The 26,228-nt window shown below is 41.8% G+C and overlaps 2 protein-coding genes across 3 annotated transcripts in view; both read right to left on the bottom strand.

Annotated features, from left to right (window-relative positions):
* GALNT14 (polypeptide N-acetylgalactosaminyltransferase 14) overlaps positions 1-26,228 on the bottom strand; it is a 378,447-nt gene that overhangs the window by 316,737 nt on the left and 35,482 nt on the right. The window lies entirely within an intron of this gene.
* The window catches only part of LOC142142533 (uncharacterized), an 88,192-nt gene that overhangs the window by 50,817 nt on the left and 11,147 nt on the right, over positions 1-26,228 (bottom strand). Inside the window, exons 2-3 of the mRNA XM_075200414.1 lie at positions 14,684-15,611; positions 14,154-14,264 (exon numbers count right to left, since the gene is read on the bottom strand). Of these exons, the coding sequence (XP_075056515.1) occupies positions 14,154-14,264; positions 14,684-15,611 (1,039 nt within the window). The remainder of the gene's footprint in view (positions 1-14,153; positions 14,265-14,683; positions 15,612-26,228) is intronic.

Below are 26,228 nucleotides of genomic sequence, written 5' to 3'. Positions count from 1 at the left end.
TTTGAACGCAAAGGATACATGTGACAGCTTATGATTTCTGGGGGATGGAGGGGCTTTAGTTAGTTAGTTAGTTAGTTAGTCAGTTAGTTAGTTAGTCAGTTTGTTAGTTAGTTAGTTAGTCAGTTAGTTAGTCCGTTAGTTTGTTAGTTAGTTAGTTAGTCAGTCAGTTAGTCAGTTAGTTTGTTAGTTAGTCAGTTAGTTAGTCAGTTAGTTAGTCAGTTAGTCAGTTTGTTAGTCAGTTAGACAGTTAGTTAGTCAGTTAGTTAGTCAGTTAGTTTGTTAGTTAGTCAGTTAGTTAGTTAGTTTGTTAGTTAGTTAGTTAGTCAGTTAGTTAGTTAGTTAGTTGGTCAGCCAGTTAGTTACTTAGATACTTAATTTTTGCGGTCTGTTCATTTACTACCCATCATAACTGGATCTCTTTTTTGCCAGCAGTTTTGTTACAAAGTTCCACTATCTACCTACATTTGCTGCCTTTCCCTATAACAATTTAATACAATAAGGAAATTGTTACTTAGCTCCTTTTGACTTCTAATATCAAGTAGAGGTGAATTATCCCATTGTATGAGATGACTCATATGTTAGGTTTAAATTTGATACTATATTTTATTTAATAATAATAAAAATTTTCAGCTAAACATTTTGTAATCTGTTATAGTCAGGGATCCTGTCACAATCTGAGCACTTTACCTTTATATGGTCAGAAGGAACAATACAATTTATTCTCAAACTTTATAAGGTAACATTTCAGATTTTGGCTCAGTTGTCTGCCATCCTCACCTCGTCCATCCATTCATATTACCACAACGGTATATTTTGCCAACTGAAGACTTGATCTATTGCACTAAATTTGTAGATTCGCCTTATTACTGTTTTTTGAGCTTTTTTTTTGTGTTTTCATTTGTTATTACAAAATCTGAATGCCGATACATCACCCACAAAGGCACCTTGAACGTAGAGACCATTATAACAAGGTTCATTAATAACCCCACTGCTAAATCAATCTGGTGACACAGAGCCGTGTTCCTGGAGGGTGATTTCACCCTTTCAAGTCTCCTTTGAAGCCTCGTACACACCAACGTGCCTTTCATGTTGTTCTCTGATCCACTTTTCCCTTTTCATGTTGAATATTTCATATGAAGCAAGAGAAACTCAAGTTCAGTCAATCTCTCCTCTAAGAGAGATTGCGTAAAGCGAGGTTACCAGCCGGCTAAGACATCCTGCAATGACGTTGCAGGGACAGTCAGGGGCAAACGCAGGATTTGTAGAGAGAGGTTTCCATGCCACACCGCCGGTGGGTGTGGCCAGCATGCTTCGGGCGTAGCTATAATTTTAGACAGTGCTTGGCCAACTCTTCCTATCCCCATCATATACACGGGCAATGCTGCGTGCACTACTGTTAGGGGCACACAGCTCTCCCTTTTCGAGCAGAGCCGTGTGAAGCTGGACATACCTCCCAACTGTCCCTACAATCAGGACAAAGTCCTGACTGAGTGTGTCAGAACAGTTGACAGACTGTCCTGCTCTCTCCTACCTGTTCTTGCTGCTTTCAATACTTGTTGGGGAGAGATGGCTGTGAACAGGGCAGACAGAAACGATATGCACACAATCTGCAAAGTGGCTGGTCCCGGGGCAGGGTCCAGACACCTCAGGCATACAGTATCCCAGGCTAGGAGGGGGGTTTCCCCCCTCCCTCCCCCCTTGGTTTGCCTATTACAGTAGGGGCCATGGACGAAGTGACAACCCCTCAATGTTACGTTTTAATTTATGTTGAGAAAAAAATGCATGGGTGACTTTGCATGTACATGCATAGTATATGCATAAGACCATTGACATGATCACACTAACATTGCACAGGAATGACGCAGTCGTCTTGTTCACACATTAGCACAATGTATCGCTCAGCTTTTACATTTAGCCCAAGCTATCATTCACTTCAAAGTGTACTGCACAAAATTGCTTGTATAATTCTTATTCATGATTCATCTACCTTCTAACCGTAACAATGTATCGAGCCGCCCGCTACATTGACTGAGAAATACGTCCTGTATGTTTATTTGGCACTCGGACCCTCAAGGTGCACATCAGTACTAAAATCGTTGCAGCCAATCAGCAACTAGCTAACCAAGGCAGCCAATTAAAGCTAATGTCTGATTGGTTACTATGGTTTTAGTGTACATTTGCATTTTGGGGCAAAGTTGGTGATTAACCCTGCGCTCCTGTATGTTGAAGCCACATTAAAACCTCTTGCATTAAACCGGTAGTAATAAAGTTAATAGATGACATCATTTATGGTTAGGAGCAGATATAATAACTGTAAAATATTTCGCAATTTCCACTCATTAGTCAGACCACACTCATAGAGAAAATGCCACATTCAGTATAAACGCTGAATGTTTTTCATTCACAAAGTTCTTGGATTAACCACAAGGCAACCTAAGCTAATACCTAGGGCAAGAGTTCCCAGTAGAGGCCAGAGACTGGCTGCATTATTATTATGTTTATTGTAGATTTGTAAGGTGTCATAGTGCTCCGCAGCGCCATACAGTATGGAAAACAGGACATACATAAAACAGTGTGATACAAGGTGGACCAAATAAATGCAGACATGAAAACAAAGGGTATGGAGGACCCTGCTCATTAGAGAGCTTACATTCTAAGTGGAAGAGGGCACAGCAAGAGGAGCGAGTGTGGCTCAGAGTGGAGATTGGGACAGCTGTGATGGTGCATTAGTGTGAATAGTGTTATCGGGGATAAGGTCACCTCTAAAATAGAGATGGGTTTTCAAAGATGTCTAAAGACTTGAAGGCTGTGGGAAAGTCTGATTGGGCGTGGTAGGGAATTCCATAAGTGGGGAGCAGCATGGGAGAAGTCTTGTAGGCGGGAGTGAGAGGTGGTTACCAGAGACGAGACAAGGCGCAGGTCAGAGGTAGATCTAAGAGGGCGGGAGGGAGAGTATTTTGATATGAGATATGAGTTGCATGACTGGGAATTGCTGTATGGTTTCTGTCCATGATGTGAGCAATGATTTAATAAGGGGATTGATTTGAGTTAAAGACTGGGGCATATGACAACCCAATTGTTGGGTGCTAAGAAACTCTAGCCTAATGAATAAAAGTTTCCAAGCCAACAAAATAAAAGGGACTATATGATCCTTACACCTGTTATTGGTGCTTTCCAGTGCAAGTTGTTTAAACACTTAGTAAATTATATCATACACAAATCAAAATGAAGTGAACAGGACTTGTCCGAGATAACGTTCCCCCACTGTCTTCAATGTTTCCCAAGATTCTTAAATAATGGAATGGAATGCATGAAAACTAATGTGTTTTAGTCAAGCGCCGGCTGGTAGCCTGGGAGGAGAGACTCAGCAGCCTATTAGGACATTTTAAAGGAAAAAAGTCAGACACAGAGTAATATATATGCTACATACTGTAAAGTTATATCTTGCCTCCCTGGGTAGGCTATAAGAAAATTTGGGAGAGCTGCGTCTTTCACCTCTTTGTTATCTGCTATATTTTCGGACCTTTCCCGGATAAAGTCATGTTTACAATGACGTCATACCCCCCCCCCCCCCCCAATGACATCACACTAATTAATTGCCATTAGGCCACGCCTCCCATGTGTTCTCACACAGCCTTTAAATTAAACTAGGTAAATGGATCATGGGGAAGAGAGAACAAGTAAAGGAAATGTACTTAATGGCAAGCTCTGCTCGTAAGACATCCTAGCATCATCATAGAAACTCTGTAACGTCCTAAAACAAGAATGTTTCTATAAAGTCATACCGTACTCTTTAAATTTATAATATAAATTTTAAATGATAAATGATAATAATATATGCAAAAAAAAAAAAGTTTCAGTAGTTAATCATAACATCTGAGATTGTGATTGTGGGGGAGATTGAGTTTTCTTTTTTCAAATTCAGCAACAATTTATAAACACGTTTTTATTGGTTAAATGTTCTAACAACTGTTTTGCGGTCCTCTCTGACAACCTGGCCGATTCCACCAGGCAACTGAAGGTGTCAACGCCCCTCCCACGTTATAGCGTCAGCTGTCTGGAGGCGATTCTGGGCTGGCCCCTAACTTTCCTGTAGAGCTCCTCAGTGCGATCACATGAGCAAGTATTCCTGACAGACGTAGAGGATACTGGGGGATGTAGCTGTAAAACTGTATTCTGACTACAGTGTCTTTCACTCCCTCCCACCAGCCATGAAATGTTATTTGCTGCAGGAAGATCAATATCACCACAAGAAGAAGGTAAAGTATGTGATCTGTTCTAGATGGTAAATATATGCACAGGCACTTCAGCATAGTGTACTGTTTTTATGTTTTAATTAACATTTGGTGTGTTATTCTTCTTTAATGAATTTACATCTTTATTGCTTTAGTAAAACTAATGTTTCATTGTTTTCTGTTATTTACCAAAAGGTATTTTAAAGTTCCTGTAATGTAATAAAGAGTTTGTTCTCTAGTATATTTCTTCTTTGCGTAACTATTTATTTTGTACTACTGTGTAATTTATCCTAATATGTGCAGTATAGTATCATGTGTGCGATGTGTACTATTATTTGAATTAACTAATCTTTTTGGTTATCGCCTACCCAAATATTATTCTTTTATATATATATATATATATATATATTTATTTTATTGAGGCTTTTTTTTCTATTTTTTAACCTAAAATAGGATCAGACAATTGGCCCCATTCATTAATACTGAGTACAATGTGCTTTTGTTTTTTGCATGGAAATCAGGTATACGGAGCGGATATGAATATATGTGCGTTGATGACTACAGGTAGGATGTAGGTCTGCTCTGCTCTCTATTATCTTTATGTATATTTTCTAGAGACTTCAGTATCTCTTTTGGCTGGTGGCGTTTGGAACATTAATTGTATTATTTTCTAGATATTCTAATAATTTATTTTCCTTTTCTTAGCAACATTGTTTCACAAGCGCCTGTTTATTTACCTACCTTTTAGGAGTGAAAGTTCATTATGAATGATCAGAGGCCTCAAAGTATCTAAGTCAATGGAACCCTGTATATTGAAATCTGATAGGACCATCATGCAAAATACTCGTTATATATTCAAAACGATATATCTGCCATATTCTATTAATTAATGCTTTATAGACTGAGGTACAATTTTCTTCCAATTAGACTGAGCATTTTGTTATATTAAGTCAATGAAAGGTTTAGTGGTGTCTGAAGGGAGCAGAGCAGTAGACTATATGATGGGAAAGTCTATTATTCCGGTTATGTTCTGTACTAAATCATGGATATCTTGACAATAGATCCTAATTTTGGGGCAGTTCCACCAAATATGAATGAATGTGCCTTTCTGAGCATGGTATCTCCAGCAAGCTTCTGAAGAGTTGGGATAGATCGGGGGAAAATGTATCAAGCTGAGAGTTTTCCGGCGGGTTTGAAAAACCAATCAGATTCTAGTTATCATTTATTTAGTACATTCTACAAAATGACGGCTAGAATCTGATTGGTTGCTATAGGCAACATCTCCACTTTTCAAACCCGCCGGAAAACTCTCAGCTTGATACATTTATCCCATCGTGTGGAGCCTGGAAGGGACTAAATATAACCTGTAGAGAAGTGTGTAGGTGTTTTCCCTAAGTGATCGCAGGTAGAGCTCTTGGAAATTCTTTCCTATACTTCGGTCCCCTTCTCTGTTTCTAAGGTCTCTCCTCTGTCCCCTTTCCATCTTATAACGTAAATATATTTTTCAGGTTGGCCGTTAGCGATTAGCAGGGGCTAGGATGCAGCAATCAGGCTACTCGGACTCGACTTGCTCTTGCGAGAGGGTTTCCAAGGGAGTTACCTGAAGGAGTGAGCTGAGTGGCGGAATAGAGTATTATAGACATGATGGGAAGAAACTGGAGGAAGCCGTCATGGGGGGAGTTATAAGCGTTGAAAATTCCAGGAAGAAACGCAAGGGGTAGATATCAGTTAATAATTCTACATTGTAATGGGTCCATGGTTTAAAAGATCTGTGGTATCGTCCGGGAGGGAAGACGGGGTTATGCCGAAATGGGATCTTCATGGGGAGATTGCGTATGAGCTGTTATGCTCCTGTGCTGTAGTCCCGTATGGTTAATGAAACGCGTGCTGTGTATGGAGTAAAGTGGGAGAGTGTAGGGTGACAGGCTGAGCAATAAACTAGCTTCAAGGTCTGCCCGGGGCAAATTGTAGCCCGGGGGCACGAACCTCGGCTCAGCAGGCTGTTAGGAACATTTTAAAGGAAAAAAATGGCGTATTGGCAAAAGTTTAGGTATAACCCTGCTAAACTCTGCCACCCTGGGTATCTTGAACCAGGCCCACCCCCCTCTCGGCACCCCTGATTGCACCAATTTGTAATGCCGCGGCAAAGGTGAGAGTCTTATTATTTCTATGGCAAATTGAGTATTTTTAACCAGTCTTCAAGTTATTCATTTAATTTTTTTGCCTATATTTTTGCAGCTCACAATCCGGCACAGATACATTAGAATGTGGACCTCCTATATGTTCTGTGCATTATTTTTGGATTATATTTACTCCTCAACGAATTTGAGCATCATGCCCAGACAAAATTTAGTGGCATTTAAAATAAACTACAATGGAATATTTGGAAGCTGGCCTACTTTAGACATCCTGGGCCTGTTTCATTAAGGAACATAAGTTCCTTTATGTGCCGTATTTTGCGACATAGTACACAACTCGTGATCGCTCGTCAATGACACCTCCGCTGCCTATGATTTGAAGGGCAAAACAGGGTGGGGAACGGGAGAACTAACATAAAGAATATACAGTAAGGGCGTGCCAAGGGGGAGCGCAAGCTGCAGCTTCCGATTGACGCTTTTGGCATATCTAAGGAACGTGTTTTTCAGTCGTATCACTTGCACCAGCTACAGGTCAGGTGTAAGTGCAGATTACTAGTGATGACAACCGTGTATGCAGCTAGAACATGTGTTTGCAGTTAGGAGCAAAAATGTTATATTGTACGCTTTGAGAACATCTCAATAAATGTATTTATTGTAAAAGAAAAAAAGAACCCAATGTCTTTTCCTTATTTACTATGGCCTGATTCATTAATTAAATTAAGCAAAAGTAAGTAAGGCAAAACCATGTTGCATTGGAGGGGGAGGTAAATTTAAAATGTGAGGACAGATTTATAGTTGGGGTAGGACATGTCCTAGATCAAATTTAAATTTCAGTGCACAAATAAGCTATCAAGCATTTGTGTGCTACATGAAAAAACAGATTTTATTTTCCTTATGTGCAAAATAATAAAATCGTTTGCACCCCTTGCATGGCAACATGGTTTTGTACAGAAAACTTGAGTGAGAATACTTACTCAGCTTTTTGCTTAACTTTCCTGAATTAATCAGGCCCTCTGTCACAATTGAATTACATATTTTTTAACACAGTTTTTACACACTGATCGCCAGTACATGACAATACCAGATTAATAAACACACCACACACATATTTTGTGTGCAAAATAAGCATTTATAGCACTGAAAACTTGCCCAGTATTACACCCTCTCTTCAGCAGCCGTCACAATATTTGGAGAACAAAGAGGTAATTTGCAAAACGCACAATTTGCTGTCACTCTGCTGTCACACTTGCAATAAAGTTTAATATCTCAATATTTGACACTAATCCAACTACGCAATTTCAGTAGAAAAGAGGTTTTTATAGCACTGACCATTTTCCGTCACTGGTATGATACAGTATATTGCACTTCCTTCAATACCGCTTCTACTATTTGTTTAATGAAAAATGGGTGAATTTCTAAAAAGCAGACACTGCTGTCACACTTACAGTACGATTCAATATCTCAATATATTGAACCAGGTCACCTGCATTATGTAAGCGGAGAAAAGGCAGTTACAACGTGCAGCATAGGCAGCGGGTTGTTTGGTAACAATGTAACGCACCCAGACACAATCACTTCCTCCTTTGATCACTGTGAGGAGCACCGCTAAACAATGTAATGAGGAGAGGAATGTCAGGGACTGAGTTTGGAGGGCATGGCCAATATTTAAATGCAATTTAATATATTTTAGCCATAAAGCTCCAAAATTAGGGAAAAAAATATTCTGGGAATGAGAGGAGGAGAAGGTGGGTGGGGGGGGGGGGGGTGAGAGAGAGATTGGGAGGGAGAGGGACAGTGAAAGAGAGAGATGGAGGGGAAAGAGAGAAAAGAAAGGGAATGAGAGAGATTAGGGAGAGAGAGAGAGAGAGAACTCTAAATTATGTAAATTACACTGAGAAATTGACCCCATAGAGGGAGAGAGAGGGAGGGAAAGAGAGGAGGGAAAGATGAGGAAGAGAGAGAGAGTGGGAGAGCTACGAGGGAGAGAGAAAGGAGAGGGAGAGAGAAAGAGAGAGGGGAGGGAGAGAGACATAAAGTAGAGGGAGAGAGAGATATAGGAGAGGGAGAGACATGGCCGTCTTTCCCATTGGGCACAATGGGCAGGTGCCCGGGGGCCCTGCAGCCCAGGGGGGCCCGTCGGAGGCAGCACAAAAAAAAAACCTGAAAAAAAAGAAGAAAATACTTACCTTGCTGTCAGCTGGCGATCCGGCTCCCTCCCTGGTCTCCTCCTCCGTGCGGCGCTGGCAGTGCATGTCGGGCGTGACGTCATCACGCCCGCCCGACATCCTTTGCGGAGCGCGATGGAGGAGGAGACCAGGGAGGGAGCCGGATCGCCAGCTGACAGCAAGGTAAGTATTTTCTTCTTCTTTTTTTTCAGGGTTTCTTTTTTGTGCTGCCTCCGACGGGCCCCCCTGGGCTGCAGGGCCCATATATATAGCCACTTTCTTTTTTTATATATACATATGTATATATAGGGGCCCTGGTGCACTGCTTTGCCCGGGGTCCCAAAAGGTTGTTAAGAGGGCCCTGGGGAGAGAGAGAGAGAGAGAGAGAAAGAGACAGAGGAGGGAGAGAGACATAAAAGAGAGGGAGAGAGAGATATAGGAGAGGGAGAGAGAGAGAGAAATAGAGAGAGAGAAATAGAGGGGAAGGAGAGAGAGATAAAGGAGAGAGAGAGAGAGAAAGAGAGAGGGGGGAAGGAGAGAGAGGAGGGAAACATGAGGGAGAGAGAGAGCTACAGGGGGGGGAGAAAGAGAGAGAGAGAGAAAGAGAGAGAAAATGGAGAGAGAGAGAGAGAGGGGGGGAAGGAGAGAGAGAGGATGGAAAGATGAGGAGAGAGAGAGAGCTACAGAGGGGGAGAGAGAGAGAGAGATGGGAAGAGAGACAGAGAGAGGGGGGAAGGAAAGAGGAGAGAGAGGGGGGAGAGAGAAAAAGAGAAACGGGAAGGGAGAGAGAGGAGGAGAAGGTGGGGGGAGAGAGTGAGAGAGAAAGAGATTGTGCGCGAGAGGGTCAGTGAAAGAAAGAGATGGAGGGGGATAGACAGAAGGAAAGAAAGGGAAAGAGAGTTATGGGCAGAGAGAGAACTCTAAATTATGTAAATTGCACTGAGAGATAGACCCCATAGAGGGAGAGATAGAAGGAAAGAGAGAGAGAGCTACAGAGGGAGAAAGAGAGAGAGATAGAGAGAGGAGGCAAAGAGGAGAGAGGGAGAAGGGAGAGAGAGAGAAAAAAGAGACAGACGACGGAGAGAGAGAGAGATAGAGGGAGAGAGAGAGAGAGGAGGGGAAGAGGAGAGAGAGAAGGGAGAGAGAGGAAGGAGAGATAGAGAAGGTAGTGGGGAGAGAGAGATAAAGGGGAGATAGAGGAGAGGTGTGGGAGAAAGAAAGTGCAGAGGATAAAGAGATGTCATTTTTGAACAGACTCCTTGTACCATAAGTCAATAAATGACACATAAGTGAGTAGTACAGTACGTCCCCAGTCTGTAATGTCTTCTTCTTCCACAAAACCTGACGTTTGCAGAAATCCTGGTGACAGGTAAATCAATACCTTCACTATTCTTACCCAATTATCTTGACATAACCTACTCATGAAAATTCCATAGCTAAATTACATTTATTTTCCCATCCAAAGGCACTTTATGACTATCATTATACGGCACAGAGACTTATTGGCACCTTGCGATATGAAGAAGTATTTTAAAATCCCCTCCTTTGCCTCCATTCACTCCTGCTGTGACTTGGGAAGTAAATTCAATTTAACTGGAGGCTATTACGGAAACATGATAAGCGTTTGTGTAGAAAAATTAATTTTTCATTAAGAGTGATATGTGAAGTCTTTTATTATGCAAAGCAGATCTGAATTACACAGGTTCTCTCCGCCGTAAGAATTTAAGCTTTAAAGAGTTCTCTAACAAGGCACTCTGGGCTTAAACTGCACCAATTAACTGTCTCCCTGTTCCGGCAAGTTGGCAACTAATGACACCATAGCGTGAAACACAATCACCGCGTCTTGGTGGGCTCCTGTACAGTGTATCGGCGTCAACATCTAACAGATATTTTTTAACAACAGAAAATTTGTCCTGATAGCGCTTAGTGTCCACTGGAATCATTTCCGTACAGCCTCGGACTGGCCCGCCGGACAGCCGGTCAATCCACCGGTAGGCCCAGCGGGGTTGAAGCTCCGCCCCCTCTGTTGTTAGGGCGGAGCTTGATGTTGAACTTTGTTTATATGGCGGCGGCGGTCACATCTCCTGTAACCACACTACCGCGCAGATGCAGAGAGCCCAGGCGCGGTAGTGTGTTTTTCAGCAGTTTGAGCAGGGGAGGAGGACGTCCTGATATCAACATACTGATCCAAGGTCAGTTTGGTCATCATAGGTTCATACAACACTGGACGCAATAGACCACGCCCCCTCTGATGCTGCAGAGTTTCCCCGGGTTATCTGAAGCCCAGCCAGTTTGATCGTGGCTGGGATACAGAAGCTGGATACTGCCGTTTGATCGAGGAAACATATGGACTGAAAGATACCTTTTTAACATACAAAATGTGAGTGTTTTTAACCCCATGTTTTAACTTAATAAATAGAGAACGTAAAACACCATGAGATCTTTCTCTGTTCTCTCCCTGGTCTCCAATATGTGCACTCTGGTGAGGAGAAGAAACAGGTTTAGAGGGGAGTAAAAGTACATCGTGGTGGTGCTTTTTTGAAGCAAGAGGACACATTATTCAAATACTGTATGGAATAGAAAAGGTCACATTGATGTAAGTTTACCATCTGGGACATCGGTATAGGTGGAACTAGAAGACCAACATCCTTTAATGACTTTGGGACCTTTTTCCCCTTGACTTATTCATTGACCCAATCCTTGTGTTTCTTTACCCTTCCCCCATTTGCGCCCGTCCTTTGATATTTATATTCTCTTTCATACAACACTGGCAGCATACCAGCATATATGGAATAAATGTGACAGGCTTTGGATGGGCTGTATTCTGTTCATTTTTTTGTTTTTTAAAATTTCCCTTCTCAACAAGCATTCATTGGTGAAGTACGCAACCGTAGTAGCACTGATGCTGTGTGTATGGTCTTTGACGAGTGGCATATTCTGTAAGAGTCCTTAAAAAATAATTATAACAAAGAGTCATTTTAATAATCAGACTGTGTATACAAGATCTGGCAAATGAAGGGAGCTTTTCATGTAGTCTAGTATTCCAATTGCATCCAGTTGAAAATATAATCATTCAGGGTTGTATAATATGTTGGTCTATATTGTATGTTAGTGTAGAAAGGCACATACATAGGAGAACATAATTATATTTATATATTTTTCCTTTTGCCTATTGTGCATTCTTTTTGATGGTTGTCCTGTTTAGAATTTAGGGGTGATATAGTGAAAGTATTATAGGCATATATCAACCGTATTTAAAATGAAATTAGATGGATTTCACTGAGATTTGTTGAGAATTACAATCACTTGTTTTTTATGAATTGACTTTTATTCCAGGACATGTCACAGCAACAACAGGTTGGTAACCATTGTACTAAAAAATTAATTGTGCAGTTTATGTCTTCTAATTGATGATGTTATTATTTGGTTTGTGTAGCCCTTGTAATGGCTTTTAATAAGCTCAATACATGATGGGCAATAACAACATATGAGGCGAGGGTTGGAGGTAACCAAATGATGCACTTATCATAAGTAACTGTCTTGGTGCATTAGGAGACGACAGGAGCTGGTACTGGAGTTTCTACCAAACCACAAGTGTTTTATTAATGGGTCCCATGTAGTTCCCTACCAGTAGAATGGGCAGGGTCTAATGCAAAAGGTGCACATTTAAAATAGTGCTATAAGTTGTCCTCCATGGCCTGACCACACCCCCTTTACTGGCCACACCCACTCCTAAAGTTGGCCACACCCCAATATAGTGGGCCCCTATCACTGAATTCCCCCGGTGGGCCCTTCATGCCCCAGTCCGACACTGTTTCCGTACATACTAATTTTCTTATTTTACTCTTTGCAATCTTCTAATATCCTAGAAGAATATTTAACACGTCCGTAGGAAGATATTTGTCAAAAAACTGCTAGTTTGTTGGTGTACTCATGCGCTAATAAGAAGATGGAGCTCACAAATGGGATCACTAATTGCTGTCTTGGCGGTGTGACATTGACAAAGACCCGTCATCATCATCATGCCATTTCCATGTGGATGCCAAATGCAGAAAGACTGCACAAGACCATATTCCTATATTATTATTGTGCCGATCTAGGGACCGGTGGTGTAATCATACCCAGACTAATCTGGGTGGACTCTGCTTCCTGTTTGTTGCGTTTTTATAACTTCATAGTCCCTGTCTTGTTCTTTTATGTTGGGATGTTAAAAAAAATCTATATTCATCATTTCTGTTTAGAAATCATTATTTAAACTATAACCATTTTGTACACGCTCACTTTCACACTAAACGCTCCATCGATTAAACCACACCCACTATTTAGCATAGCCACACTCTTTAGAAAAATGCATTAGTTCCTGCAATTCATTTCCAATTTTGGTATAAATCTATTTAAGGCAAATAGCGCAAGCTGCTTATTTATATAAATTGCCAATGCAATTATTTTTAATATTGGGTATATTTTGGGATAGGAAATCATTATTTCTGAGACCAGGGTAGAAAATGTGTTTTTTCTGTTTAGCCTCTCTACATGAAATGCATTATGTCTGATGTATATATCTGATACAATGAGCCTTTGTTTACCAAGCCTTTGGTGTATTGTGATGTGGGGAAGTGGCTTTTTTTTTGTTGTTGTTTTTTTTTTTGTTGTTCTGTGGGAATGTGTATTCAGCGACTGTCTGAAGTATTCATGCCAGTCAGACCTTTTGGCTTGCTAGTGGGTCTCCTGCCTCTGAAATAAGATCCAGAAAATCACAGCAAGGTTTTTAAGAATTTCATAACTAAGTATAAATATTAGTGGCTTTGCAATGCATGTAAATCCATGTTTTGGTAAACGGGGTTACATCCTGATTCTAAAAATAGCCTGTGTCCAAATATGTATAAAATGCCCTGACTTGTACACTGAAATGTACTCTTCTGATTTCAACATCTGACCTGATCACTGGAACCTTTAACCAGTGAGAGCAAATAAACATCTTGCTTCGTAGACCTGCTTGAAAACATCTTCAATATTGCTGTATTCCTGTCACCTGCCGATAAGACCCTAAATGTAATCCGTTCGCCGGCTGTTCTGAGGTTTGGACCCAAGTGTTTACAGTACCACCGCTCTGCCTGCTACCTGCAGCTCTGGTCAGTGTGATAGGCCAGGGGGGGATCGATTCACAGCATCCCTGATCTATAGTGAGGGCTCAGGTCTACCAGCTCGGGTACACCAGCAACGAGGTACACTAGCAGCGTCAGTTACCCAGAAGGAACGTGGTTCTGAGTGCCCTAGAAGGAGCTCAGTGGTGGCAGCATTGTAAGCCCCTCCTACTGCGACAAGAGGGCGTATTCAGAATAACGAAAGGGAACGGTGGCAAAGTAAGCCCAGCTGCTACGTTGATAGGAGGTGCCTCTTTAACTAAATAGACAGAAAGTGACTTGTTGTGCAGAAATGCAGGATGTGGATTGGTGGATTTATATGCAGGGGCGGGGCCAGTGAAGTCACAGTGGCTCAGTCTCAGCTTTTTGATCTGAGTTGTTGATGTCTGTAATGGAGCAGGGAGCTAATATTTAACTTTTTTAACAGAGCAGTAGTAAAATGGCAGGTAGACAGTAAACAATGTATTTTACCTCCATGGTTCATATCTAAAAGTTTCATATTTGAGTGTAAGTGGCCACTAACCACAGCGCACAGCTCACTGTCACTGTCCCAGCTCTGTGGGACCAGATCTGATGGGATTTCTGCGCAGGATGGAGGGAGGGAAATGCGCAATGATTAATCTCCTTACCATGTTGATGCGACTTTGCTCCATGCAAAGAGGCCAGTTGAAGGCAGGTATGGAGGATAGTGTGAATCCTCTGCTCTTTCTTCCATGTTTGCATTATTAAATGCAAATTTACAAATACACTGTTGGATGGAACTCTGCGGACTGTCAGAGTGAAAGCAGAGCTCTGACATCGTATCACTGACACTTCACACCTCTGTGGATCGGCCTGTTCGTGATTCTGCCCATCTCTGTCTACAATGGTAGCACCTGAGCTACACCCCTTCTCCTGAGCTATTACTGTAATATAGTGCTGCATTTCCATCAGGGGCAGGGGGGCATCTGCCCTTCGGGCCAGTCCCATAGTAGCTTCCTTGGGCTGGGTCACTGGGCCACCTGCATCTCTGAGCTGGGCGAGGTCTCTGAGCTGTGAGAGGTGTCTGGGCTGTGCGAGGTCTCTGGGCCTGTGCGAGGTCCCTGGGCTGTACGAGGTCTCTGGGCTGTGAGAGGTCTCTGGGCTGTACGAGGTCTCTGGGCTGTACAAGGTCTCTGGGCTGTACGAGGTCTCTGGGCTGTACGAGGTCTCTGAGCTGTGCGAGGTCTCTGGGCTGTACGAGATCTCTGAGCTGTGCGAGGTCCCTGGGCTGTGCGAGGTCTCTGGGCTGTGAGAGGTCTCTGGGCTGTACGAGGTCTCTGGGCTGTACAAGGTCTCTGAGCTGTGCGAGGTCTCTTGGCTATGCGAGGTCTCTGGGCTGTGCGAGGTCTCTGGGCTGTGCGAGGTCTCTGGGCTGTACGTGGTCTCTGAGCTGTGCGAGGTCTCTGGGCTGTGAGAGGTCTCTGGGCTGTGCGAGGTCTCTGGGCTGTGCGAGGTCTCTGGGCCTGTGCGAGGTCCCTGGGCTGTACGAGGTCTCTGGGCTGTGAGAGGTCTCTGGGCTGTGAGAGGTCTCTGGGCTGTACGAGGTCTCTGGGCTGTACGAGGTCTCTGCGCTGTACAAGGTCTCTGAGCTGTGAGAGGTCTCTTGGCTATGCGAGGTCTCTGAGCTGTGCGAGGTCTCTTGGCTGTGCGAGGTCTCTGGGCTGTGCGAGGTCTCTGGGCTGTGCGAGGTCTCTGGGCTGTGAGAGGTGTCTGAGCTGTGCGAGGTCTCTGGGCTGTGCGAGGTCTCTGGGCTGTGCGAGGACTCTGAGCTGTGCGAGGTCTCTGAGGTGTGCGAGGTCTCTGGGCCTGTGCGAGGTCTCTGGGCCTCTGCGAGGTCTCTGGGCTGTACGAGGTCACTGGGCTGTGCGAGGTCTCTGGGTTCTGTGAGATCTTCCATTCTCCTGGCAACTGTATGGAAATAGTGTTTGTTCTGACAAGTGCACAGTTTAACGCAAGTGCAGATTTCTGCACAGGGAATCTAAGTACTGCAGTCTATCTGTACTCTACTGTATAAATAGTCTATAGTACTACGTGTATATTGTATTGCTTCCTCTTAGTCAATAGATATTCAGGGCCTCATTGAAGAAAAAACGCAAAATGAACATTTCAGGTATACGCACATTTGCATTTAACATGGAGCGGATCTAAAGACACGTCTGAAAAACAAAAAAACTATTCATATAATTTCACCTGTTATTAATGTAGTAAATAATTATAAAACATAGTAAACAGTGTTTTTTTTTTATTATTTTCCCATAAAATGCATTCATTGGGAAGTTATTAATATCTTCTGTACATAAAATGCCTATTTACAGTTGCTCCTGATTACAAACACATGTTCTAAGCTGTATACACCGCTATCATCACTATCCCTCGGCACTTACACCTGACCTGTAGCTGGTGCAAGTGATACGACAGAGAATCATGTAACTTATAGATGCCCAGAGTAGGCCCTGCTCTGTGCTCTTGTGCCTGGCACGCCCTTACTGTACATTGACCACAGGCATACACCCATTACCCTCCCTGTTCCGCCCCTGAAATCGTAGGATGTAGTAAGGGTCCTTTGCGCTTGAATATGATTTGGACGTTGCTGCGTTCTCTTGCGTATGGTTCATTTCTGGGCATGCACAAAGCGATTTTACGCAAAATACGGCACATATCGGCATTTACGTTCCTTAATGATTCAGCCCCTGTATCCCCACAGAACAGACACAACCCAGCAACTTGCCTGAGTAACTGATCTACTTAGTGAAAGTTACATTAAAAAAAGGTCCATTCCTAAAGATCCTGCATCCACTAACTGGAAATGAGATGCAAATTGAAAATTCATTAAACTGTGGACGACGATACCTGTAATAAATCCCATAGGCACTGAATATTTAAATATGAATAATTAATGTTTTGACCAGGTCGCTTTCTGTCTCCGCTACACGTTATTTCCGAGGATGGTGAAGCATTTTGTCATTCGGTGACAATAGGCGTTTCAATAAGAAGCTGAAGAACACAGAGAAACATTCTATAAAATACAGTTAGGAAGTTAGACACAATAAAAGCCAGGTCTTGTCCAATCAATATTAATGTCTCTATCACTCACTATTACAATGTAAAGCAGTAATGAAGTGTAATTGGGTAAAATTCATTAATTGTAATTACAACAGAAAAATTAACAAGCGCTCTTCAGCTCTCTGTGTATCTCTGTCTTCTTGCTGAGCCGTACATGTAAAATTAACAGCCTGGCTGTGCAGAGATGAAATAGTATCTGGCCCCCGCCGTTCAGTGACGGGCGCAGCCAAACAGCATATACTATGGATTGGGGAATTTTTATAGCAAAATCATTATCACTAGGTAGGTGATTTATCAAACTGATTCTTTCCAAAATGTAGTAATCCGAGGAGGTCTAACAATTATTCATTGTTCTCTTTTTGGCACCGGTATTAAATTTTGCAAATGTTTTAAGTGGATGCTGCCGAAAAAGAGCGGAGGAAATAGAAGGATATGTATAAATCCCTTCACGGCAGATATATTTCAGCGGCTGCAGCTGCTGATGAGATAGACTGGAGTTGGATGGAGTTTTGCAGATGGTCCCTGGCTGTTGCCAGAGGTCGCAGAAGAGCTAAATATAAGCGCAAATGTCAATATTGCTTTTTAATCCATTACATCGTTTTTATTTATGTTGCTAGAAGCTAAAATGACAAAATGCAGATTAGCAGTGTTCCATGGTCTAAAGGGAAACCACAACCTATAATCTATTGTTCATACTTGCCAACTTTGGCAAGAAGTGCTCCGGGAGAACGGGGGGAGGTGGGGGTGTTGGGGGCGGAGCCCGGCGGATCACGTCATTTGCCCCCACCCTCCTAAACATACATCACATTTTCTGACCAACTACATCAGGGGGGAGGGGCCACGGTGACGATCGATTTGCATCAGAACTTCCCCTAATCTGTCCAGTTTCAAACGGGCTTTAAAAACCCACCTTTTTCTTAAAGGCTTCCAGTCTCCCACTTAACTTCCTACCGTTTCTTCTGCCTCTTTCCCCTTCCCTTATCCTCCAATCCTCCTTCTCTCCCTCTCTCCCCCGTGTCTCTGTGTCTGTCTACCCCACCCCTTAGATTGTATGCTCCTTTGAGCAGGGTCTTCTCTCCTCCAGTCTTCACCACTTTTAACTCTGCTCTCCAGCTAGCTCGCCCTCCTCCTCGAGGACCCTCTTCCCCTTGACCACTCTCGCTCCCTCCTCCCCCCTCTGGGGGTCTCCCTGTCACCCGTGCCCTCCCTCTTGGACTCTGTCTTAGGAGGACCTTCCCCTCTCCCCTCCCCCGCCCCCTTAGCTGTGCTTTGAGCTCACTAAGTTACTGCGCTTATTGTTTACTGTACTGTGCTGTCTCACCTCGTATTGTAATTTCGTTTGTCCCTGTACGGCGCTACAGACACCTAGTGGCGCCCTATAAATAAAAATTAATAATAATAATAATAATAATAATAATCTTAAACCCCGCCCCTGCCACTTTACTATTGAGGTACTTAGGAATGATATGAAACAGAAGGTGAAGATGTCCAAAATGAGCTTACATTCTCATACCTCCCCACCGTCCCGATTTAGGTGGGAAAGTCCTGATTTGAGGGTTCTGGCCACGCCCCATCATTATGTGACCACACCCCCAACCTGATATGGTCACACCCCCTGCCCCGATTCCACCCACTCAAATGTTGGGGGGTATGCAGTCTAAGAGGTGAGGAGAACGATGGATATATAACATAGTGGAATAACTATTGTAGCTGGTGTTGGGGAAAGTGTTTGTGTGGTTACTGTAAGTGATTTACTGTAATGCAGAGAGCGTTATATGAATTAGCTACTACTAATGTAATGTCAAAGGTTTCGGAAACAAATTAGTTGAGATTCATCATGAGTGAAATCTAGAACTTGTGTGTGCTCTCAACATTTCCTGTTGTAAGTCCTTGAAGCGCCCATAAGGAAACCACTGAAATATGGGTTATTTTAGACTGTTTTGTGAGTTGTAAAGAGATGTCTATGTGAAGTCATATTTTATCCCCTATTCTGCCTTTTTCACCACTGTACGTAGTTTATTTTAGCATCAATCTACCTCTCCAAAACTGCAAAAATCAGGATTTTACAAATAAGTTTTCCTAGTAAAATCAGTATTTGAATATGACTCATTTCACGTGTGCATATAGGGGCTCATGATAAGTTCTTGGCATATAATCTTTTTTTTTTGCATCTAAGCAATGCACTCAAACCACTAATTTCAGAATTCCTGCTTTCTGCGCTTGTCCTGTATTATACGCCAAGAACGCTATTTTTCGTTCAACTTAAAATAAGCCCCATAATGCATAAAATAGGAATTTCATGGGTAACCAAACAAGGCACCATCTAAGAAAATAAATACCATAGTTCATCAAATTAGGGGTAATTTACATTTCTAACCCAAGAGTGATATACACAGTAGTTTCCAGCAGATTTGGGCAATCGCGGAAATCCCCCTTAATATAATCTCTAAGTAGTTTTAAAACCAGGTGGGCAGGGCTTGTTTTCAAGCTGGGCCCCCCTTTAACCAGCAGTTGGGTCTCATAACCACTTTGGAAAGTCATATAAACTAAGGTCTTACAGAATAATCCGGCTCGTTGATAGAATTCCTGTTCTGATCACATCCTATTCCTGGCTCACATTATAAAACAGGATTGTGTTACTTCCCAGCATTGTAATAGGTTAATTCCATCCATTTTGGCTTCTAAAATATTGTTCAAAACATACAAGCCAACAATACTGGTTCCCTTATTTGTACAGTTAATAACTAATATATGCGCCTATTCATATTATTCTTAACATACATAATAAAAGTCTGATTTAAGTCTGATTTGTTCCTATATTTGTGATATGGACATGCGCTGTACCCCAATCAGACCCCAAAACTGTACTAATCAGCAGCCAAGAGAATATCTGTCCCCACTGCTGTCTATACTTTAACTTATGTTCTTCTAAGGAAGCCGTTGTTATAGTGTGAATAACTCACATTAAATTGGAGTTGGAGGAGCGTCGGTATCTGCACAGTGTTTCAAAACACAAACTAGGATCTCCAGAGGAGCCGGATTCTGCCGTCTCAGCTCTGCAAAGCTGCCTAAGAAAACCATAAGATATTTGTAATGTTGTTGTCACACACACACGGGCATTCAGGAACTGAGCTCAGGATAATATATGAACTAACTAGTCTAGAAGGTTGTCCCCAGTGCGAAGGAAGGAATCATCTATATAAAATATCCTCCCTTCTCAGCAAAATATGAGGATGCGTTATATTGGTATTGAAATACTATTAGCAACGGTTCTAAATAACAGTTTATTGATATTTAAAATATGCCCACCCTTGTAGACACGTTTTCACTAAACTCAAGATTCAGAAGTCGCTGAACAACTTTTTCTTTAGTTAGATACACTAAAGCCGTGTGTACCTAACAATATTTAGATCTGTGCAATCTTCTCCTAACTGGTAGTCAGACTATATTCAGACCTTGCATACTCTGCCACCAATCGATTCATCTGCCCCATATGGCTGATTGATCTATAGATTTTCGAGACCCACTGGCATCGGCAGATTACAAGGTCGAGGAGGCTTGGGCCAGCTACAAATGTCAACATCTTTGGCCCTTTCAGCTCGGAGAGCCACAGGTTGCCCACCAATGATATACTGTATATTGTCAATGGCACAATTTGAATAAAACGAGCGTGCAATATCCTACTATATATTTCCTTTATATATAATAGTTAGTTCTGAGATGATGTTATGAAAAAAAAATCAGCATGTATCCGAGTTTAAAATGTTTGCACCCATGTGGCCTTGGGGACTTTAGTATATATATATATATATATATATATATATATATATATATACACCTTCATATAACTGAATTAATGTGAATACTCTAAATTATAGCCTTGACAATTTGCTAATAAAAAATATAAATCTTTTTTTCACACCAACCACTTTATAATGCCACCTTCTTTATAACAACTCAACGGACGTTCCTCCCAGTAGTATGAGTCACAGGACTGGAGGTATGCCAGCCCCCTGCTTTTTTATAAAATGACTTTGGAAGTGCTCCTCGCCTGCGACCTACACTAATTTCTATACTTAGAACGATCTCAGCTCTCATTTAGCCGAGACATCTGCCAATCAAATTTCTCCTGACCAGAAAAGATCCAACACGATTCTGTTACTGAAAACTGTCTGCTGATTGGAGGTGAGTTCGTGGGTTGAGTTTCGTTCAGTATCATCATGTAAAACTCCTTTAAAAGTTTTTTGTCATTTTTTTCTTGCAGAGCTTATCAGATCCATTCAAAGCTGCAGGATAATTTGAGAACATATTTTGTATCAATGTCATTGTAATATACAAAAGGTTAGGGTAGTTCTCTGGAGCATTGTGTAATAGAGGTTAGTTAATGTTAGACTAATTATGTCTCTAAATAAAACTTTACTGAACTGCCTGCACCGCAAACGCTGATATTAAATACGTTACACTAATGTAACCTTGTCATCGTCACCAACAATTAAAGATCCTGACAGCAATTTACCAATTCAACATTGTTTTTGTTTTTTCTCTCCTATTATAGCGGAAAACAATATTGCAGAACGGGAGAATGTAATTAAAATGGAATGTAAAAACCTTGGCGACATCGCTGCTTGAGAGACACTAAAGAGAAGGAAAAATAGATTTGTTAACATAATATGTGCCTAAGGGATTAGCATTATGAGGATAAATGTCTCCTGCTGTCAGGGACATTCGGCTATCCTTAATTACAAGTAATAAACACAGCTGTCTAATAAACGGCCTTTTATCACGTGATTACCTGACACTCACATTTAAATCTACCAAGGTCTGATTATCATTTACATGTATAATGGAATAATACAGGTTTATATCGTTGTGTTCTTATTATTTATGTATTGTTTCTGTTAATTTTAGATTTAAACGATCATTCCAAATAGTTTTGAAATTCATAAGTAATAATAAATCTGTTTTTCACCAAATTTAGCCTTTGTCCCTTAAGTTCAGATGACGCGGTACCAATGGACAAATTTAGCGACTCTGACTTTTTGCTCAGTTTGACCTTTTTGGTTGTACTCCAATGGCCGAATCATTAGTTCTGTCACTCAGACAGTTGGGCACAAGCATTGTGCTGTGTGGTCTGCAAATCCTACGTCGGCAGAGTAAAAAGTCAGGTGGGCTAGATTTACTAAACTGCGGGTTTGAAGAAGTGGAGATTTTACCTATAGCAACCAATCAGATTCTAGCTTTCATTTTGTAGAATGCACCAAATAAATGACAGCTAGAATCTGATTGGTTGCTATAGGCAACATCTCCACTTTTTCAAACCTACAGTTTAGTAAATATAGCCCAGGTAATTCCTACTTGCAGAGTTCTCATTAAACTGTTAATAATTTGGAATCAATAAAGAAATAATGGGGGCTGTGTTTAATTTAAAAATCATAAGCATAGACTTTGTATATTGATATACCGGCATGGTAGGGTGGACAAGACACCAAATCTGCAGTCACTGAGGGCCGAGCAGACTGAAGTTAGAGGATAACGCTGCATCTGAGGTGGGGTTAAAACCGAGGCATTGGCACAGTGAGAAGTACCCCTGGTGCCCTGAGCGACACCTGATCCACTTGTTTTGTTACAGAGCAGAATATAGAGACAGGATAACCTCCAAAAATAAATTCAATTCATCCTTCTCATTCCATTGATTTCCAAATCCTCAGCCACATCCACCATTTTACAAAATCTAGCAGACAATCAGTGCATCACCGCCTCTCCCCTTACTTCCGCTGGCCGCTGTTAGCAGCAACCGTCAAAGCACTGGACCTTTCTTAGTAATGGGGATTCAGTGTTTATAAGCAAATTGGGACACTATGAATTGGGAAGGATGGTGAGTTTTGAGGGTGAGATTTGGGTGGGGGTGAGGCATGAAATCAGAAGACTGACTCAGGCAACATTATATTTTCGGGCTCTGTATCCCCGTCCTGCCGGGGGACATGTTTGTCTGCAGGTGGAAATGGTCAGGTAAATGAGATAGCTAATGGGCTTTACAGCGCTAGGCAGCCCTCTGGGGGGCGTGGTCAGGCCCCATCTAGGTGTGGCCACACCCCCCATCGTGATGTAGCCAAGCCCCCTGCCCCGCTGTCAGGGAATAGTACGTTGGGAGGAATGATGATGTCACTGGTTCCTAGTGAACTTATAGGCTGAATTCTCATGAATATTAGTGGAGCACACAAGATGGCTGCCTCCACTGCGTGAGACATTTTGGAATAGATTTACTAAACCTTCTAAAAATGAAAAGTGGAGGTGTTGCCCATAGCAACCAATCAGATTCTAGCTCTCATTTATCTAACACAGTCTAGAAAATATTAGCTAGAATCTGAGTGGTTGCTATGGGCAACATCTCCACTATTCTTTTTTAGAAGCTTTAGTAGATCTACCCTTTAACTGCTACATACACGTCCCTGAATATCTGTGTTATTATATTTCATTCTAAAGGTGCAGCCAAATTGCGTGAATCCCATTAATGTACAAGTTTGGGGAACATTCAGGTGACAGAGGGACCTACAGTTATAAGTAATTTCACTGAATTTCCTGCAATACCTGATCGAGTTTTATGCAGTAGAATTGGGTTAGAACGAGATATATCAATTGTCTTGGAAGCCATAAAGTGGATTGTCTGGTCAATTCGTAAAATTTGACCAACTAGTGTGCAGGATGGCACATTAACACAACCCCATAAAGCACATACACTGGCTGTATGTATTAAGGCACTGGAAAAGCAAAGTGTGAACTTTGCTGGTATGATCTGTGTGGAAAAAACGTTTAAAAGAAAATAAATAAAATATGTTCCTTGATTACCCTGTGTTAATTTTGTAAGCCATCCCTCCCACATGGTAAAAAGTCAGGGACTTATTTCCTTTTAAAATACTTTAAATTTGCCTAATTAGTTTCCTTCCTCTTCTTTGCATTGAATCTCTAAGAGAAATATGACAGAGATGAATGTTGTAAAAAAAAAACTAAAAAAATTAAATTTCTACACCAAACATTAAGCATAATAATTATACAGCTATTGGTGTGAAAACCCCTAACTCATGGGGGAATATTTACTAAACTATGAGTTTGAAAAAGTGGAGATGTTGCCGACAGCAACCAATCATATTCAAGCTTTCATTTATGTAGTGCATGCTACAAAACGACAGCTAAAGTCTGATTGGTTGCTATAGGCCACATCTCCACTTTTTCAAACCCGCTGTTTAGTAAATATACCCCATGGTCACAGGAACACATTAAAGAGAAGGTAGCTTTTTTTTGTCTAAATATTTTTTGTTTTATATACATTGTTTTCTATTTTAATACATGGTAGAAATAATAAATCACTGAAATAAATAAAGAGGTCATTCAGTGAGTGCACTTCTGTGAAGGAATCAGACGTGTGCTCTGGTTTCTTCAGTGATTGAGATGTGAAAGTGAAAATGAAGGAAAAACCATGGTCCAGCTCAATTGACTCAAATGTGTGTTCGGAGTAACTCGGTCACATATGAATCGATGTCAAAACTATTCAGCTTTTCTCAATTTTTATTTACAATTTTTTTTATTGGGTCTAAAACCCAAGAAATTTCTGTAAACTTTCGAACCGATACGTGTTTCGGTTCAAGTAACGAAGCAAAGCCGGTTTTTAGCTTCTCTCCTGGTGAGAATCACCTACTGATTTGGAGTTTGTATGTTCTCCCCGTGTTTGCGTGGGTTTCCTCCAGGTGCTCCGGTTTCCTCCCACAAAGAAAAAACATACTAGCAAGCTAATTGGCTGCTATCAAATTGACCTTAGTCTCTTTCTGTGTGTGTGTGTGTGTGTGTGTGTGTGTGTGTGTGTGTGAATGTTAGGGAATTTAGACTGTAAGCTGCAATGGGGCAGGGACTGATGTGAATGAGTTCTCTGTACAGCGCTGTGGAATTAGTGGCGCTATATAGATAATTGATGATGATGATGAAGTGATACTATGCATAAATATAATTTTGCTGATCACTGAACAATTAGATTGTAAGCTCCACTGGCGAAGGGACTAAAAAAATATTGTCAGGTTCTTCAGCCCTGAGTAATATCGCTGTCTAGTGGGTTCTATAACAGTACAGATGGAGTCTGTCAGATATAAATATGAATACATTTTATCCGACTCTTCAGCCATTAGTAAAATCGCTGTCTTGTGATTTCTATAACAGTTCTGCTACAGGGTTTTCAGACAATTATTGGGCCAATCACACAATAAACGACCATTCAGCCCGATATCGCATAAGTGTGTACGCTCCAATGATGACCGATTATCGTTCCAAAGCTCGTCGTATCATTTGATTTGATTTTATATATGGACTATAAAGCTTGTTCAACGATGGTTCGATGCTGTTCCCATCCTGCAGTGTGTCCGTTCTCACGACCATCTGCTCAACAATCGGCCGATAGTTCCTCCAATAGTGACAACTTTCAGTGCGTGAATATTTAAATTGATGATGCTGTCTCTTAAGTCTCCCACATGACGCTGCATCAGCAGTTGGAATAAATGCATCGGATTAGACACGCTGGGCGCTACCAGATCAGCACCTACTTCTGAGAGTGAGTGGGGCCAGGAGGGAGGTTGCATTTGGGAGTTGCGCCATTCATTTCAACCAAGCCTGCGCCATTTGCACATTGCACCGAGAATTTGCTTTCAAACCAATTTCCATCAGGAACACAAACAGTCACTGTTTGATTTTTCCATCCAAACAAAACACAGCAGCAAACAAAACCCACCGGAGAGTCTGTATTTACCGTGTGGCCGAGTATTGACAGTTCAGCTTTTCTCTGTCAGAGTGCTATTATTTACCCGATTTTCACTAGGCAGAAATTGTAACCGAAAGACTTTGTTTGTTTTGTTTCCGCTGCTGTATTTACAGAGAAAATGGCGACAGAGGCCACCGCCGAACCTGTCATTTGCTGAATGAAAGAGAATCGGAAGAATAGGAAAAGAAAATAATCCATTTCTAACAGACTAAATTGCAGAATGACAGGACGTGGATGGTGCAAACATAAGAGAGTATAAATGCTTCATTTTACAGTGAAGCACAATTTGAAGAATGCAGAGAATCAGCTATTGTGAAAAACGAGGATTGTATTTATACAAATCGCCTCAGCATGTGTCACCATCTGTGTGTGGGGCAGAGTGGTTAGCATTGTTGTTTCACGGCACTGGGGCCACAGGGCCAATCTGTGTGGAGTTTGAATGTGCTCCCCGTGTTTGTGCGGGTTTCTTCCGGATCCCCCGGTTTCCTCCCCCCACACTGGTAGGTTAATTGGCTTCTGACAAAATTAACGACTAGTTATTAATAAGTACTTAATCGATGGGGTAGGGAAAATAGATTGTAAGCTCCACTGGGGCAGGGCCTGATGTGAATGATTAAATATTCTCTGCGCTGCGTAATATGTTGTCGCTATATAAATCACAG

Source organism: Mixophyes fleayi, chromosome 3 (assembly GCF_038048845.1).
Source record: "Mixophyes fleayi isolate aMixFle1 chromosome 3, aMixFle1.hap1, whole genome shotgun sequence".
NCBI classification, from domain to species: Eukaryota; Metazoa; Chordata; class Amphibia; order Anura; family Limnodynastidae; genus Mixophyes; species Mixophyes fleayi.
This window is presented reverse-complemented; position numbering and strand designations above follow the sequence as displayed.